Below are 19,265 nucleotides of genomic sequence, written 5' to 3'. Positions count from 1 at the left end.
CCATGTTCTTTTTCTTACATATGATTAAAGAGTTAATACAAAATTTCCATTACCTGAGACTATTAAAACAAAATTCTAAATAACTAATGAATAGCAGTGATATTCAGATCCCTTAACAATTGTATAGCCAGGGCTCAAATAAATCAAAATGAAAGCCTGTCATAAATACCCAATGTGGCCATAGTAACTATGCCAGCTAAATATTGTTCCTTTTATAGGTCAGAGAAAACAGTAATAGATGGATAGATACATACATAGATAGAAAGAGATGTTATATACATAAATATGTGTGTATCAACCAAAATATTAAAACATCAAAAAACAGGTCTGAGATTATAGCTACTATATCTGTTGTATAGTAATGTCTATTCTGAGTGGTTTGTAACTATGTTCCATCTTTGTAAAATATTTTCATCATCAATTCTGCCAAAAAATCAAATGTAATTGAATAATACATGTTAAAATTTAATGGAAACATAAAAGTGCTTTCAGCAGGAAATGTTCAACTCCTTATAGAGAATTTGACTTCACAGAGCAGAGAGAAGAAAACAATCATCAAAGGAAAAATGAAAATGCACTATCTAGAGAATTTAAATTCAGGCCACAAGGCCAGGCATTATGTGCTATAAGTCACAGGACATTATTTCTTATTACACTCTTGAATATTAAGATGTATCTTCTTATGCATAATTCAAGGATGAAGAACCTAAGACTCACATAAGTTAAGACAGGTTAAGTAATATAACTAGGTTTCTTTCCTCTAGAGGCCTACTGGTCAGGAAGGAAATATCCTACAGTCTAATTGTACCAAAGTTTGGGAAGATAACCCAAAGGTATGTAAATTCATGGAAAATCACCCCAAATGGTATTACTTTCATCAGGGCATAGAGAGAGAGAGAGCATTTTTAAATGGAGCCTTCTGATCATCTGACAGGCTACACTTAGATAGGCCTGCAGCTATAATCAGAAGTTGATCATTAGGTATGGATTCATGAACTTGGATGTCTGCCTATATTAATCATTGTAAGTTTTTTCCTTCTTAAGCCTAAGCTCTTTGTTCTCTCTCTGGAACACATCTTCAGTTTTACTCAAATTTTTGTCTCCTGAATTGTAATTCTGAAGACACTAAATTGGTCTTTTGTACTTCACAGTCTTAATATTGATTACTAATAAACAGTTGTTAGAGGTCAGATGAGTTACAAAATCCCAATTGGATTTTACCTTGGCATTTTTTCAAAGCTGTTAATGTGTAATTGGTTGAATTTAAGAGACTATGATGACCAAGCACTGTGATGACTGAATGACTGTAGCAAAGGCCATGAACAAATATGAATAATTTTACATTTTCTTGATCCCAGTACTGTAACATCCTCCTTTACCTTCACTCACAGGTAATAGACAGTAAGTATTAGCACCAAGGATTTTAACAAACCATAAAACTGCTAAATAAACTTAAGATCATGGGCTTTCAGTGTAATATACTACAGGGAAGATAGAAGGGTTCAAGAATTTTCAGTTTTTTAGGAAGATAGATAAACCTTCCTGGTTAGGAGGCTGTATATGTAGTCAAACTGCTTAGATTGGAATATCCCCTCCACATATACCTTACTAATATGTAAATCGGGGCAAGTGATTTGAACACTCAGAACCTCAATTTTCTCAATTATTGTAAGGATTAAACATAGTAGCTCATTCATCCACATTTTATAGCACTTCTCTCACTCTATACAAAGAGTGCTTAGTTCAGCAAACCAAAAACCCAGAGGTCTAAAGGGAGTTTAATTAAAAATAGGTTTGCTGGGGGTGATAATGGATCACCAGGTTAATGGCATCTGCCAACATATGGAGATACAAATTTAAACACTAATGGTGGACATTTGATTTGATACACAGATAGCAAGATTCTTGATGCAATTATAGGCCATGTCTTCTTGCTATATGATAAAAGCAGAGCAACTAATTACTAAGCTCATTCCACTTTTTAAAGTCACTAAAAGGAGAGGGAAGTAAGCCATCCAAGAGGCAGAAGAGAGGCACAGAGATCACAAAAAAAATAGAGCTTTAAAAACTCAAAAAGGAACTAGCCTATCTAGGGAAGGAAATGGAAGATACCAGCATCAAAGATTTCCGGGATATTATTCAGAAGAAGAGGTACCATGACCCAATGAATTCAGCAATGGCTCCTTCTCAGGCATATTGGAGAGTCACCAGTAGGAAGTCCAAAGTTGTAAAGGATCTGTTGGGCTCTAAACCAATATAAAACAGTGATAATTTTACTAATACTAGATAAAACCAATTCTTCTGTCTATCTCTGGACAAAAGATATTTTCAGAGAATTGGGAAAGGGAGAGGCCTTTTCCCTTGGTATAATTTGGATATGAAGTATTACTTAAAATCTCACGTGTTGGAAACATGATAGCCAATGTAGGGAGGTTCAGAGTTGCATGATTAGATTATGAGAGCTGTAACTCATCCACGAACTACTGGGTGGTACCCATAGGGAGGGGGGGCATAGGGAGGACATACCCTTGGGGATTGTATTTCATCCCTGGTTCCTCTTTTTTTTTCTTTTCTCTCTCTCTCTCTCTCTCTCTCTCTCTCTCTCTCTCTCTCTCTTCCCCTTCTCTCCTCCTACCTCTCTCCTTCTCCCTCCTTCCCCCCCCTCTTCCTTCCTCCCTCCCACCTTCCTAACTACCATGAACTGAGCAGGTTTCTTCCACCATGATGTTCTGCCTCAACTCAGATTCTGGTATTGGAGAAAGATTTGAAACTGTGGGCCACATTAATCTTTTCCTCCTTTAAGTTGTTCTTCTCAGGTATCTTGGTTTCAGTGATAAAAAACTAACACATACCTGTTGCAGATTAATGAAGTAATCATTTCAGTGATTAGTGTTTTCTATAACTCAGGAAAGAGAATCCACCAAACACATTATGCTGCAGATACATTTAATTGTCATTAAAAACAAAGACATACATGTTTTTATATAATAAGGTAGAATCACAAAAGAGCATATGAATTGCTCTAGGTCCGCAGCTAGGAAATAGTTCAGTTGGAGCACTACTAAGTAGAATCCAAAATTCATATACCCATTACCCCACCATAGAGTTCCATTTTATTTTGATTGCTAAAAGACCTGTCAAGACCTCCCTATCCACCTTTTTAGCAAATATATAAGAACAATTTTCAGCTCTAGATGACCTTTAACCATGTAAAACAGGGCAATTCCAAAGAGGCCAACCAACATAGAAAAGACATTGTTTCTTTTCTAGTTGTTATCCCATAGCCTGGTAATCATATCTCACTGGAATATAAAATACAGTCTAATATTTATACCTAAGCAGGGAATCTAAGCAGGGATGTCTCAGAGGACATTATTAAAAGTTGACTGACCTACTTCTCTCTAACGTCAAGGCACAAATAGGCAACACAGGGAAGGGGTCCCATGTGCCTGCTAGCAGTCTAAAGTCAAGCTTGTTAAAGTAAACTTGTAACTTTTTTAACAAACTCATTCCTCCACAAGTTTTCCAGAGGGAATCTGGGGATGTTTCTCAAGACTGATGTCTCCTCCTCAGTTACAACTAAACAGGAAGAAAAGGTGTATGAAATCATCATGTGGAAGATTCTAAAAGTGTAATCACTTGTGAAAAGAAAGTAGTTCTGTGTTACTGCCATCAACAAGTCACTTTAAAACACAGTTAGGCTAGGCACAGTGGTGCACATCTGTAATCCCAGTAGCGTAAGAGGCTGAAACAGAAAGATCACAAGTTCAAGGCCAGCCTCAGTAACTTAGCAAGCCCCTAAGCAACTTAGAGATACCCTGTCTCAAAATAAAAATAAAAAGCTCTCAGTGGTTAAGTTTCCTGGGTTCAATACCCAGTACAAAAACAATAATAATAGTAAGTTAGACAGGTTAAATAAGATATCTCGGTAAAAATATTTAGAGCCAGAGTTATTAAAGCAATGAGAAAGAGAATATGATAACACCACATTTTGTTTAGTCACATGGAACTAGAGATTGTCACAGTTCTCACCCCTCCTTCTCATTTTAAATCTAGTCTACTATACTCAAATACATTAATCACATAATAGTAAAGATCTGGGTGGGCTGTGACTCCCGCCCGAGACATTAAATTATGCAAATAGTTCATTTTGATCCCAGGAAATTGATTCAGAATCCACATAACCATTGCAATTTAGAAAGAACAAAAGTTGATTTGAATACAGTATATCCAACTTTGGGAGTGAAATAGTGTTTTTCTGCAATGTTTACATGAATATAAGGAAATCATGGGGCAGGAATCTAAAAGGAGGAATTCCACAGCAAGCTAGTATATGTGTCAATAAGTATTAAGATTTTTTTTCTAACTTTGATTCACAATAACTACAATGACATTTAAAGATAGCACAAAGTTAAAAATCAGGACCAGTACAAAATGAAGACGTTCATGATAATCAGTGCACCTTTCTGTTAGGATTATTCATCCTGCTGATACAAATCAATGTGAAATGGTTATGACGGCCACCAAAGAACGAACTGTTCATCTGAAATGTGAGCATTACTGATATTTGAAGATGTGGATGCCCAATCTTTCTAACAGACAGTGGCTATATGATCATGTATCCATGAGATGACACACTGAGAGTATATTTACATTAAGTATCACATAGATTTCAGCAAAGGTTTCAGGGTTGATCATGCTGCTTTACCTTTCATTGGAGATTTATCATAATTGCTCAAATTTATGATATGATTTTGGAGAACTCAAATTTGCCTCAAATAAACACATCATCTAAAATATTTAGCAAACCATATTTAAAAACACATCAAGGAGATAATATACCATGATTAAATGGGTTTCATCCCAGGGATGCAAGGTTGGTTCAACACACACAAATCAATAAATGTAATTCATTGCTTAAACAGAATTAAGGACAAGAATCACACATGATCATCTCAACAGATACAGGAAAAAAAAAACTTTGATAAAATCCATTCATGTTAAAAATGCTAGAAAAGCTAGGGATGGAAGCACCTCACCTTAACTTTTTAAAAGCTATTTATGACAAACTGAAAGCCAACATCATGCTGAATGTAGAAAGAATGAAAGTCTTTCTTCTACAATCAGAAATAAAACAAAGATGTGCACTCTCACCATTTCTATTCAGTATAGTTCTCAAAACACTAACTAGAGCAATCAGGCAAGAGAAGGAAATTAAAGGGATACAAACAGAAAAAGGAAGTAGAACTATGTCTGTTTGCTGATGACATGGTTCTATATCTAGAAGACTGAAGAAACTCCACCAGAAAACTTCTAAAACTTATAAATGAATTTGGCAAACTACCAAGACATAAGATCAAACCCATAAATTAATATCTTTCCTACACTCCAACAGTAGTTCTGCTGATGAAAAAAAATCAAGAAAACCACCTGATTCACAAAAACCTCAAAAAATTTTTAAATACTTGGGAATTATTCTAACCAAGGAGGCAAAAGATCTCTACAACGACAATTATAGAACACTGAAGAAAGAAATTGAAGGAGACCTTAGAAGATAGAAAGACCTCCCAGGTTCTTTTTTTTTTTGGTACTGGGGATTGAACTCAGGGGCACTCAACCACTGAGCCACAACCCCAGCCCTACTTCACATTTAATTTAGAGACAGAGTCTCACTGAGTTGCTTAGCACCTCACTTTTGCTGAGGCTGGCTTTGAACTCACAATCCTCTGCCTCAACCTCCCGAGCTGCTGGGATCACAGGTATATGCCACTGTACCTGGCACTTCCCAGGTTCTTCAATAGGCAAAATTAATATTGTCAAAATGGCCATACCTCCAAAAGCAATATACAGATTCACTGCAACCCCAGTCAAAATACCAATGACATTCAAGAATTAGGAAAAACAATACTTCATTCATTTCAAAGAATAAGAGACCTCAGAATATCCAAAACAATACTGAACAAGAAGAGTGATGCAGGAGGCATCACAATGCCTCATCACAAAATGATACTACGGAGCTACAGTAACAAAAACAGCATGGTATTGACATCAAAATAGACAAGAAAACCAATGGAACAGAATAGAAGACACAAAGACAAACTGACATACTTACAGCCATCTGATACTTGACAAGTTGTCTTTTTTGAAGAAAAGACAGCCTTTTTAAACAAATGATACTGGGAAAACTGGATAGCTATGTCTAGAAAAATGAAACTAGATCCCTATCTCTCACCCTGCACAAAAGTCAAATCTAAATGGGTCAAAGACTTAGGAATTAAACCAGAAGCCTCACAACTGTCAGAAGAAAACATAGGATCAACACTCCATCCTACTGGTGCTGGCATCAATTTCCTTAACAAGATGCACAAAGCTCAAGAAATAAAACCAACAATCAATAAGTGGGATGCCATCAAATTAAAAAGCCTCTGCACAGCAAAGGACATGATTGAGAGGATGAAGAGAGAGCCTGCAGAATGGGAGAAAATGTTTGCCAGCTACAAAAAACTCAAAACACTTGACACCAAATAAATAAATAAATAACTCAATCAATAAATGGGCAAAAATGAACTAAATAGAAACTATAAAAGAAGAATAAATGGCCAACAAATATATAAAAAATGTTCAACTTGTCTAGCAATCATGGAAATGCAAATCAAAACTACACTAAATTTCATCTCAATCCAATCATAATGCAATTATGAGAACACAAACAATAATAAATGCTGGTGAGGATATGGGGGAAAGATAGACCTGTACACCATTGGTGGATCTGCAGATTAGTACAGCTACTCTAGAAAGCACTATAGACATTCCTCAAAACACTTAGGAATATGACCCAGCTATTCCACTCAGTATTTATCCAAAAGAACGAAAATGAGCATACTATAGTGATACAGCACCCTCAATGTTTATAGTACCACAATTCACAATCATTTAATGATGGAATCAACACAGACGCCACAGATGAATGGATTAAGAAATTGAGATACACACACACACAAACACACACACACAATGGAGTTTTATTTAGCCATAGGAAAAATGAAATTATGGCACTTGCTGGTAAAGGGATAGAAATAGGAAACATTATGCTAAGTGAAATAAGCCAGACTTATAAAATCAAAGGTTAAATGTTTTCTCTCATATGTGAAGTTAGAGTAAAATAAAGTATATAAAGAGGGGAGAACTGGATATCAAGGGAGGGTATAGAAGATTGAGAGGAAGAGAAGAGGGGCAGGAAGGGGAGGAAATGCAGAATGAATTCTCAAGAAATCATGTTCTGTGCTTTTATAAATGTACCAGAGGGAATTTCGCCTTTATGTATAGGGAGAAGCAACCAATCAAAAATAAAAATAAATAAACAGATGAGTGAAAGGAAAACCAGCAGAGTAGAAGAAAAAGAACAGCAGGGCTATTGGGGGATGTGAACTGAAATCAAATTCCATGCATGAATGATTTTGTCAGGATGAAACCAACTGCTGTGTATAACTATAATGTGCTAATAAAATATTATCTAGTACTAATCACAACTAAAAATTGATCAGTGTCTGTCCCTTTAATATCTGAGAGCATTGGGCCCTATAGTTATAGCGAAGTTATAGCGAAGGGTATTGGACATCCAGTATTTCTGCCATAGTGTGCTCTTCACCCAGCCTTGCTCCACACACAGCTCCAGCAAAAGCAGGATGCTCTATCTCAGTCCTAGCAGAGGATGAAACACCCAAAGATGAGTGTGCTGTAGTTTGACAGAGCTCATGTCTTCCAGAGCTGAGGCTCAAGGACATACTAGTGAATGTTGCTATCATGACAGATGTGATCCTTGAAACTATGAGCCCTGCTTCCCAAAAATATTTCTCACTTTGTCTAAGAGAAACCTATGCTACAAGTGAAAGAGCATAAGTAGTGAGATTGTAGCATTTCTCTCATTTAAACACAAATAAAACTGTTTAAAAGACTCCTCATGAGATATCAAGTGCAGCCATTCCCTGGCTCAGCCATTCCTGGCTCAGCCTGAATATGATACTGGGATGATATTCAAAATAAATTTCATGTAAGGCATAAACAACAACAACTCAGAATAGAAATATAACTGGTATTACATATTAGTAAGATAAATAGTGATTTGACCTGTATCACATTCTAAGATCCACCATGCTACTATCTATAGAATATACTGAAGGAAGAAAAGAATGTGAGCTGAGAGATCTAATAGGAAACTCTTGCAAAAAGGCCATTTTATTTTTATTTAAAAATGTTTAATTGCCAAATAGAATATATTCAAGGTATACAGCATAATGATTTAGTCTATGTAAGCATTGTATTATGATTACCACAATCAAGCTAATTAATACAACCATCACCATCTACACTGGTATCTGCAACTTACTCATCATATAAGAGAAAGTTTGTACCCTTTGACCAGAATTTCTCCCACCCCTAGCTTCTAGCAACCACCATTCTACTCTCTGCTACTATGAGATTGACAGAAATATCATAAGCAGGAACCCAACTTGTCAGAGCTGTGCATTCCTCATTTTTGGGTCTACCAATGTGCCTCCTGAAATAAATTGACTTCCATACACTTACCAAAACAAATGAGTCTCTTTTAATTTTGACACAATTATCTTAAGCAATTTGTGAAGAATTTATGTAATCAAATTCAATAAGGTTTATAATTTTGTCTCACAGAAGCAATCTGTATTTTCCCTATCTAATCAAGGAAGAGATTCCATATTTTGGTGGCAGTGATTTATTTTAATTCTTTTTCTATTGATTTTTATATCTTTACATTGAAGTAGAATGATTACATGTCCCTTTGACTTACGAAAACCAACTGAAAGTGGTTATTTGGTGGGTCAACATTAGGGAAAATCTATCCAATTCACTCATTCATAATAAAAATGTTAACAGTCTTTTATGGACTATCTGTCAAACACCAAGAATCATGATAAGCACAACTAAAATATTATCATATAGCAATACTGAAAGGCAATTATAATATTCATTTTACAGCTTAAATAGCTTACTAGAGATTAATAAAATAGGATTTTCTAAAGTGAGACCCTAACTTATGTGTATCTATCCTCAAACCAATCTCTTTCTATAAAAACAAGGCATATATTTACAATGGCTATACCATTAGAAGAATAGAAAGCACTTTTATTAACTATCTACTATGCCTCCATAGCTATGTCAAATTCTGCATATGCATTACCTCATTAATTCACATATTAACAATATCAGGTAGAAATTCTTAAGTTCCTCATTTCATAGATAGGTAAATTGAAGATTACAAATGTGCAGTGACATCCTCAAAGTTATACAGGTAGTGCTTGACAATGCTGACCTAACTCCAGAAAGCATGATTTTAACACTTTCATTCTTCTGTCTTTCGAATATTACAGTTGCATACAAACAAATTTCTGATAATTATGATGATAAAAAAATAATTCATGTGGCCTCATAAAGTGCTCTAACTATCAATGGGCTTAGAGGCAGAAGTACGTTGACCATTAGTCATACTCTTGGTGTATTTCTGTTATCTCATCTCATTAGAACTAATTTTAAATAATTTCCACCCCTAAAACTAACCATTTAGAATTTGATTATTTCACTAGTGTGATTCCATATGAATAGGCTTTTAATCATATTTATCTTCACTTTTTAAATCAATTATTAAAGTGATTGAGATTATTTCAAAATAAAATAGAAACATACCCCTTATAGAATGTTATAATTATTTCTATAATAATTTTTACAATAGTAATATTTATTATATATTATAATATTAATATTTATTATATAATATGAAATTATATAATAATAAGAAAAATAAATGCCCATTATTTGAAAATAAATTAAGTATATCTTGAAACAAAAGTAAAATACAATGTAGCTATTATAAATGTGAAAAAATGATTATGATATAATTTTGAGCATAAAAGGATGTAAATAACAGAAATGTTATGACCTATAACCTAATGCTCTTCATGTTTAGTTTTAAAATTTATGAACCCATATTTTTCTACAAATTATTTCCAAATTCACTTCAAAGATGATCACAGTGCCTAGCCCATATATAACAGGTATTCAATAAGTCTTCTGTGAATGCATAAGGGGAAATAATAAGACATAGCTTTAATGAAGCATTTGAAAAAATAATTAATATTTTTAAAATATCCATCTGTTTCATGCTTTAGACACATAAGAACATAGTTATCATATTGGTGAAACAAAATATCAAATCACAAAAAAGTTTTGCTCACTTTTTTAGGATTGTATTAAAGTCTTACTTCAATGCAGAAAAAAAAGAATATTTTAAAAATAAGAAGGAAAGCCACTGTTGGAAAAGTATTTGCAGAAAATTTGAAAGATAGGTTAAACATACTTTATTAGAGTTCACACAAACTGAGAGGAAAACTATTAAAATTGTGATAGTTAAGTGATGGGTTTGAAAAGAAAATATAAGAGAAAATATAAGTAAACACAGGGAAAATGTTCAATCTAACTAGCATTTACAGAAATGAAAAGTAAAACAAAGTAATGTTTTATATAAATAGAAAAGAATAAGTATCTCTGATTCCAGAAAATAGTCTGTGCAAATATTTTAGCAGCTACTTAAAACATTAAGTTTTTGGGGAAAAGTTTTGTATGTATACTAAGAAGTATCTCAGACTCCATATTCTTTCTTCTATAGTTGCAACTCTAGAAGTTTATCTTATTTCTAGTAGAAGGAAAACCAAATTAGCAAGAAGCATAGATATTGATGATCATTATATATACATCTCAAAAAAAAAGAAACAAAGTGTTCAATAATGTGAAAATAGTAGGCTAGATTAGAGCAATTACACTTAATGGAATAGTCTTCAAGTATTAAAAATAGCATTATAGTTACTATGAAAAAAATCATTGATAGAAAGTGTCAAATGCAACTAAAACTTCCTATAATTATGTTAGTCTCAAGAATAATGTATATGACCTATAATTAAGAAAAATATGAAAAATAAAAGTTTGAAGATATGGAATGATTTATTTAGTATTCCATAGAGTTTATCCTATATTTTTTGTTCAATAAAAAGAAAAATATATTTCTGAGGAAAGTTTAACTTTTCTGAGAAATTTTGGATATTCTGTTTCTAGTACCAACTTATGATGACACCATCAAATACAAACATACTTAATGAATACTCCAAGAAATGTATGACTGGGAAAGATTCTCTTGAAGTTAATATAATTGGGTCCTTAGAATGCATGGAAGTCAGGAAGTTTAACCCTTAGGGAATCCTCAATTTCTGATTTACAACCTTAGGGACTAACAAAGTTTGTGAAAATAAGTGTTAAATTCCCCTCCAAAAGAAGCTGGGCCTTAATTAAGTGTCAACTTTATAACAAATCATGAGAAAACTACAATTGCATCATTGATCTTTATGCTTAATATGTTTTGTTTCCTTGATACCCTCTTAAGAAGATTCAGTTACAGATAAATAGCCTGGTTGTGGCTATTCTTTCTCACATTTCCTTTCAGGAAAGAGAAGCTACAGCCTTTCAAACTGAGAATTTTCTCTTCTCATCAGAAAATTGCAAATGAAATTCAAATTGCTGGGAAATGTTCCTATTACTTAATAGCAGGAATGGTGTGGATGATTTTTAAATCCAGTCAGGAGGTAAGATAAAAAGAGATTAGTTTATTATAATTTTTTCAAAAACAATCCTATGAATAAATATATTTTCTAGTCGAGGTGCCATTGCTTGCTGGATTTTTAAAATATGAATATATGCATAAAGGAAATATACAAAAACCCAGGCATCATCTACCAAACCAGGATATTTCATTTATTTATTTTTTTGAAAAATCTCCAAATAATTCAGTGATCTGCAATCTCTTTTGAAATCGTATGAGTAAATCTTTTAAGGAAGGAAAAGTTGATTATAATATAATAGAACTTATAAATAATAACCAAATAGTTGTTTTATTCAAGCATCTGGTTTACTAAAATCTTAAGTAGTAGTTATCTGGGGAAGAAGAATGTGGTGATTTTAATATTCTGAATATTTAAATTAAGCCCAACAAAGTTTTGGGAAAATATATAATTAAAGGTGTTAATGATAAAAACAAAATTAGAAACAAGTAATATGAAGGAGGAGATGTAATCATAATTGAGTGTTAATCTGAAACCCAGACAGCCAAAGGCAAAAGAACTTTTAAGATTCTTTTGTGTGCTTTCATTCATATGATAAATAAACTCCACTGTGGAAGATATCATCCCCAAAATGATGGTGGAATGTGATGGACATTATTATCCAAAGTACATGCATGAAGACACAAATTGGCGTGAATATACTTTGTATACTACCAGATATATGAAAAATTGTGCTCTACATGTGTAATAAGAATTGTAATGCATTCTGCTGTCATATATAAATTTTTTAAAAATTAATTTAAAAAAAAAACACCTGGGCTGGGGTTGTGGCTCAGAGGTAGAGCGCTGGCCTACCATGTGTAAGGAACGGGGTTCAATTCTCAGCACCACATAAAAATAAAAATAAAGATATTGTGTCCACCTATAACTAAAAAATAATTTTAAAAAAAATCCTGAAAGATGGGCTGGGGATGTGGCTCAAGCAGTAGCACGCTCGCCTGGCATGAGTGCGGCCCAGGTTCAATCCTCAGCAACACATACAAACAAAGATGTTGTGTCCGCCGAAAAAAACTAAAAAATAAATATTAAAAAAAAATTCTCTCTCTCTCTCTCTCTCTCTCTCTAAAAAAAAAAGAAAAAAAAGAAAAAAAAATCCTGAAAGAATTTTCAGGGTAGTTTTTCATTTGAATTAATTTTTAAAGATAATATCTTCACAGATGGCTTTCAAAAGGGGAAAATATATATTTCATGTGTATATTTATCATATGGTTCATCATTGAAAGTCAAGTTTATGTAGTGTTTTTATAAAATTTTTTGTACAAATAAGTACACATTGTGTGTAGTACAGTGGTGAAAATGGTAACTTGGAAATCATGAAGATATGGGTTTAAACCATAATTCTGGCATTTACCACCAAAAAATTAAAATTTTACTTAATTGTTGAAATCTCAATATAATTCTCTTATCCATAAAATGTCATAGTAGCATTTGAGTTATTTTAAAGATTAAATTATAAAAAAAATTCTACAAAATGAAAAAGATGTACTAAGACCCCACATATTGACAATTACTCTTCCCTTTGTGAACTAAAATAATGTCTTTATTCATGGTATATTGACATTTCAAGTCTATAAAATCTATAAATTGAAAATTGGCATGACTATGAAACTTTGCACAATATCAGTTGTCTTAATTAATCTATTTAGAATGTCAGAGAAGGTTACAGGATTGTTTGCCATATTGACTATTAGGTTACAGATAACTGAAAAATCTTAACATTTTAAATACTAGAACTTCAAGTAGTTAAATTAAAACAAAACAAACAACTTATAGAAAGCTAGAAGTCCTATAAGATAGAGAGCTTGACATCTGGCTTGCATACAAGTCACAAACTTTGCTTAGATCTATTACAACATTAAAGAAGTACCCAGATACAGCAGCAAAGCATTGAAATTTTTTTACAAATATCATGATTTGGGAAGAAGGGATTAGAGGATGCCCAGGATTAGGCCAGTTCAGAGTGTTTTACAAATATGAATTTCATCTTCTAGTGATAATTCTGGTCTAAGCACCAATGGTCTGTAGACCTTTCTGAGATCATATGATTTAAGTTGAGAAACTCAATTCTTTATCTTGGATGTACCCCCTGAAAACAATGAAGACTGTTACCTGGAAGATTCTGAGGATATGGTTTACAAATGCTTTAGGTCCAGTACAAAGAAATATGGGCTTCTTTGGATAAATGGAAAAAGAACACCAGTATAATTCAGCCTCAATGTGCAATCTCTAGACTTCTAAAATAATCTCTCTAATGTTAATTTTTTTTTTCACTTTGTACTCTGAGTTAGTCTTTTAAGCACAATTATAAACTTGCTTCAGTGTCTTCCTTTGATATATTTTTACTTTATGTATATTTATTTTAAAATCTTAGATATTTCAGAAAAGTGGAAAAACGCTAAGATAACCATTAGCTTTTTAGATGTTTCTTTCTAGCCTTTGTATCCTAAGTTATCTTGGTCTAGGATTGTGTTTTGTAAACAATACTTTATATTGCCATTTAGTTTCTGTTTTTATTTAATCATTTTAACTTAAGCTAAACTACCTTTGTGTTAATACAAAGTCCAAACAAATGTCATAAATAAGTGCTTAATGTGGCCCATAACACAAATGAACTTTAATTTATGTAACAATTCTCCTAGAGTTAGGAAAATACAAAAATAGATATTTTAAGATGTAATAACCAGGTGGGCATGATGGCACATGCCTCTAATCTCAGCAGCTGAGGAGGCTGAGGCAGTAGGATCATAAGTTCAAAGTCAGCCTTAACAATTTAACAAGGCCCTAACAATTTAGTGAGACCCTGTCTCTAAATAAAATATAAAAAAGGACTGCGGATGTGGTTCAGTGGTTAAGCGTCACTGGGATCAATCCTCCTAACCAAAAAAAAAAAAAAGAAGAAAGAGAGAGAGAAAGATAATATCCAACAATAGCAAAGGTCTGGTAAAAAATGAATTTATCTAATACTACAAGTAACGAGGAAAGTTATCTATTAGAAACTATCCAGACTCTTAACAGTCTTCAATTCCTGTTTCCAAACAGATTCTAAGAATCCATTTTAGAGAAGTAAATTTAAATTCAGTATAAAAAATTAGGAACAATTCTATTCAACAGAGTGTTTGTTAAATGTTACTTCTTAAAAGCTATCCAAGGATTGCAAGAGTAATGCAAATCATTTCTCTATACTATTATTATCCCCCCCCATTGAAACCATCAAAGCAGACCAATGTTTTCTTTTACATATATTCACAAGTGAAATTTTTATTGCCCTAACAATCTCAGGACTGCTAGAATACTAAATATTTACTGTAATTATTTTTTAAATTAATTTTCAAATAGGAGTCAACTTTTAGGAGATGTTCTTAGAAAAGAGAGGACATTCTACTTAATTTACATCTTCCTTGCAAAAACCTCATTCCAATTGCCAGACAATTAATACTCTGTCAAAACCTCTGTCAGAATTTCATGGGCATTCAGAGTAGGTTGATATATGCAGATACCATCAATCAAATTCCAATCTTACTTCTAAAAGAAGTATATGCTGCCCTACCCAACACTTCCTACCCTCTTTACAATGTATGTGCTTAAAATAAGTTGTAGCTTGAATTGGAGGAGAGTCCTCATTTCAATGTCAACACAAATACAAACATCCTTTCTGGTGATTAAATTGCCCAACCACTGTAACTGAAAGAAAGCAGCACAATCTGAGACAATCCTCTACCAGAAACAGCCAGGTTTTGAAAACACTAAGTGAAAACTCATCCATTAAAATTTTTTACTCTGTAGAATATATTTGAAAGCTAGGTAGAATATCATGAGGATGATCAAGTACTTTCAAAATGATATTTCTATGCTTTGTTTATTATAAAGAAGATGACCTGCTAATAACTAGTTTTTAATTTTTTTTTCAAATTGAAGTAATTTGCTCCATGTTCTTTGGTGTACAACTCAGGTGCTTAAGCTGAACAAAAATTCCTTCTTTAGGAAAATACTGGACCTAGCTGCAAATTTGACAAGTATAAAAATAACACATTTTATACGGACAAAAATAAAAGGCAATTTGATTGCAATCAATGTGTGATTTGGTCGTCTGTACATCTGAAATCTAAAAAACACAGAATCGATTATCATTAACCAGACAGAAGTCTTACCACAGTGCTCAGTTTAGCAGTGCTTGTTATCCAGCTGCTTACACACAGCTGAAGCAGCAACAGCACTCTGAAGGTATTAGAGAAAGACAGTCCAAAAGGGCTTGATACTCTGGTATGTTCTGTAAACAAGCAACATGAACATCACCTGGGAACATGTTAATAAATGGAGATCACAGGACTTACCTCAAATACACTGAATCAGAATCAGTTAAAAGACTCCCCAGGTGACACGTATGAATACTAAAGTTTGGAAATACTCCACTGGATAAGTGGATCTCTTCCTTAGTTTCACCTTAAAAATCACCTGAAGAGCATTATTTTCCAAATAGCTAATTTCCTCCCTTTAGTCAACTTTTAAACTATCGGGAGGACAATATATTATAGTTTTATAAAATGGACTTAAAATCAGAAAATGAAGATTTACATAGCAGTTCACTCAGTATAACTTTTTATAAATTGTTCTCTTAGCTGTATTTTCCCCAGAGACCAATAGCAATGATAAAATAAGGAATAAGTATGAATATTTGTAACTTATTGAATCTTAAACCAACAGTATTTTTAATGACTGGCATGGTATAAAATCAAGTAAATGAATCTTTGTTGAACAGATTGAAGCATACTCTCCCCAAAATATTAATTTCAGAGTGGGGTCTGTGGATCAACTGCATCCGAAATAACAGATGCATATTAAAAATGCAAACGATTCTTCTCTGCCTCCATCCTCATGCGTCACAATCTCAGGAAATGGAATACAGAAGCCTGCATTTTTAATAAGCTACCAATGTAATTCTCATGTGTCTTCAATTAACTGATTTATGAACTAGAAGAAGAATCCCTCCCAAAAGCTAAAATCACGGCGATTACCACCACTTTGATTGGTGCTGATACACCTGTTGCCCCTCCTGCCCCTATTAACTCTCACTTCATATGATAATCCTATACAGACTTGTTAAACTCCAGGTATATGAAAGTAAAATGGAAAGGACCAACTGGACAGAGATTGAGTTTATTCTGCAGGGACTTTCTGAATACCCAAGAATTGAAAAACTTCTTTTTGTGTTGTGCTTGGTGATGTACCTGGTAATCCTTCTGGGGAACAGCACCTTGATCATCCTAACTCTGCTGGATTCCCGCCTCCATGTGCCCATGTACTTTTTCCTTGGTAATCTTTCCTTCCTAGACATTTGGTACACATCCTCCTTTATCCCCTCAATGCTGATACACTTCCTATCAGAGAAAAAAACGATCTCTTTCACTAGATGTGTTATTCAAATGTCTGTCTCCTACACTATGGGATCCACAGAGTGTGTTCTCTTAGCAGTGATGGCCTATGACCGCTATGTGGCAATCTGTAACCCACTGCGGTACTCCATCATCATGAGCAAGGCACTCTGTATTCAGATGGCAGCTCTCTCCTGGAGTTTAGGACTTCTCAACTCATTGATAGAAACTGTTCTTGCAATACGGTTGCCGTTCTGTGGAAAAAATATCATTAATCATTTTGTTTGTGAAATACTGGCCTTTGTCAAACTGGCTTGCACAGATATTTCCTTGAATGAGATTGTTATAATGTTGGGCAATATAATATTTTTGTTTTCTCCATTATTGCTGATATGTATCTCATACATTTTCATCCTTTCTACTGTACTAAGAATCAATTCAGTTGAAGGAAGGAAAAAAGCCTTTTCTACCTGCTCAGCCCACATGACAGTGGTGATTGTGTTTTACGGGACAATACTCTTCATGTACATGAAGCCAAAGTCAAAAGACTCTGCTTTTAACAAGCTGATTGCCTTGTTCTATGGCGTTGTCACCCCCATGCTCAATCCTATCATCTATAGCCTGAGGAATGCAGAGGTGCATGGAGCTATGAGAAAATTGATGAGTAGGCAGTGATTCTAGAGAAAATAATGACACACTGACACTTTTGAGCTTATGTACAAAGTAAGATCATAAATTCAAAGCAATGATTATGAATATAAGCAAAAGAAATGAAGATTGCCTCTTGAGTCATAGAATTGCAATTAGAAAGAAATGTGATTAATAATCTAATTATATTACTTTATGAAAATGTGATCTCATAAAATACAAGAATAATTGGTCTGAGAAGTAAGAATAGATATTTGAAGACAATAAAAAATTTAATTAAGCTTTTTGCTAGATGTGTTTTTTCTCTTGCTCTTAGAGTGATGGTCTAGTGACCTGGGAATCTGCAACTCTCTATGGTACTCCATCATCATGAGCAAATCCAGCCCATGTGTTTACTTAAGAATTAAGCCACATTTTTTCAGACTTCTTTTTTAGAAAACTAATGCTTTTTGTTTGGTTTGGTTTGGTTTTATTCTTGCTTTTTATTTTATCCAGTGATTTGATCTGACCCTGGTCTTAATTGAAACATTATATTTCACCTTCTCTTTCCCTGCTAGTGTCCCACACAACCCCCTATGCACATGTTAGGTTCCCTTTACTTTGTAGTTACCCAATTACATCATCTTCTTTCACATCTAAAGACAACTGCACATAGTATTTCATCTGCATTTTCACAGTTCTCCTTCCCCCATAAAATACTGAACATCTCAGAAAAGATAGGCTGTGTCATATCCTCTGCAACAATATCCAAAACTTATTTCCTATTTTATGCTGCCCTGACTCTTCTCTTCACTACAGAGACTTTCCCTTCATGTTATAATCATTTGTTATTTTCTGAAATCCTCCCAAAGGCCGAACAATGGCCCACTGTGCCCTGTACGAAGTCCAATGTCAATTAATTAAAAGCAGTTGGCAGTAATTAACTATTAAATAAATCAATTAAAATTTTAAAAGGACAGTAAATGTAATCTAAGTACCAGATTTAACACAAAGAGTTCAGAGAACTAGACTTTAGATATTATTTCTTTCAAAAAACTATACTTTTAAAAGTTAAAGTTTCAAGTAATTTTTAAATATAGGGAAAGATAAAAGATTGAATAAAACATACTGAAGAGGTCATCTGGGCTGGGTAAGACAAAAGTCAAAGTGTATATTTTTCTTTATTTATCAACTGCTAAAAAAATAAATCAATTGTATAAATTCTTCAAGGAAACTGACAATTTCATTCTTTTGGAAGCAATGTATTGTCTCATTTTAAATGTTTTCCTTTCATTTAAAAAAAAAACCTTCAAAATGGTTACTGAGTAATAATATATAATTGTATTTTATAAACTATATCATGTCATATGTTTTTATGGAATAAATTTGAGCTGCCTGGCACAGTGTCCCAGCCTGAGCTGGGTGCTGAGGGCCTCCATGCTCAAAGACCACTTAGCAAGGGCTTTCGTAACACAATGGTGTAGAGGAGAGATCCTTACTTGTTCCAGTCAGTCAAGGCAGTCAGAACCAGATAAGAGTGAAGTGGGACAACCTTGACTGAAGTGTCAAA

General features: G+C 33.6%; 1 protein-coding gene across 1 annotated transcript; it reads left to right on the top strand.

Annotated features, from left to right (window-relative positions):
- The first annotated feature begins 16,759 nt into the window (after nucleotides 1-16,759).
- On the top strand, nucleotides 16,760-17,743 carry LOC107147890 (olfactory receptor 13D1-like). Its single transcript, XM_015492496.2, has one exon. The coding sequence runs from the start codon at nucleotides 16,775-16,777 to the stop codon at nucleotides 17,741-17,743; it is 969 nt and encodes a 322-aa protein (XP_015347982.2). The 5' UTR covers nucleotides 16,760-16,774.
- The last annotated feature ends 1,522 nt before the right edge of the window (nucleotides 17,744-19,265 follow it).

The sequence above is a fragment of the Marmota marmota genome, unplaced genomic scaffold (genome assembly GCF_001458135.2).
Source record: "Marmota marmota marmota unplaced genomic scaffold, marMar, whole genome shotgun sequence".
In the NCBI taxonomy this organism is placed as follows: Eukaryota; Metazoa; Chordata; class Mammalia; order Rodentia; family Sciuridae; genus Marmota; species Marmota marmota.
This window is presented reverse-complemented; position numbering and strand designations above follow the sequence as displayed.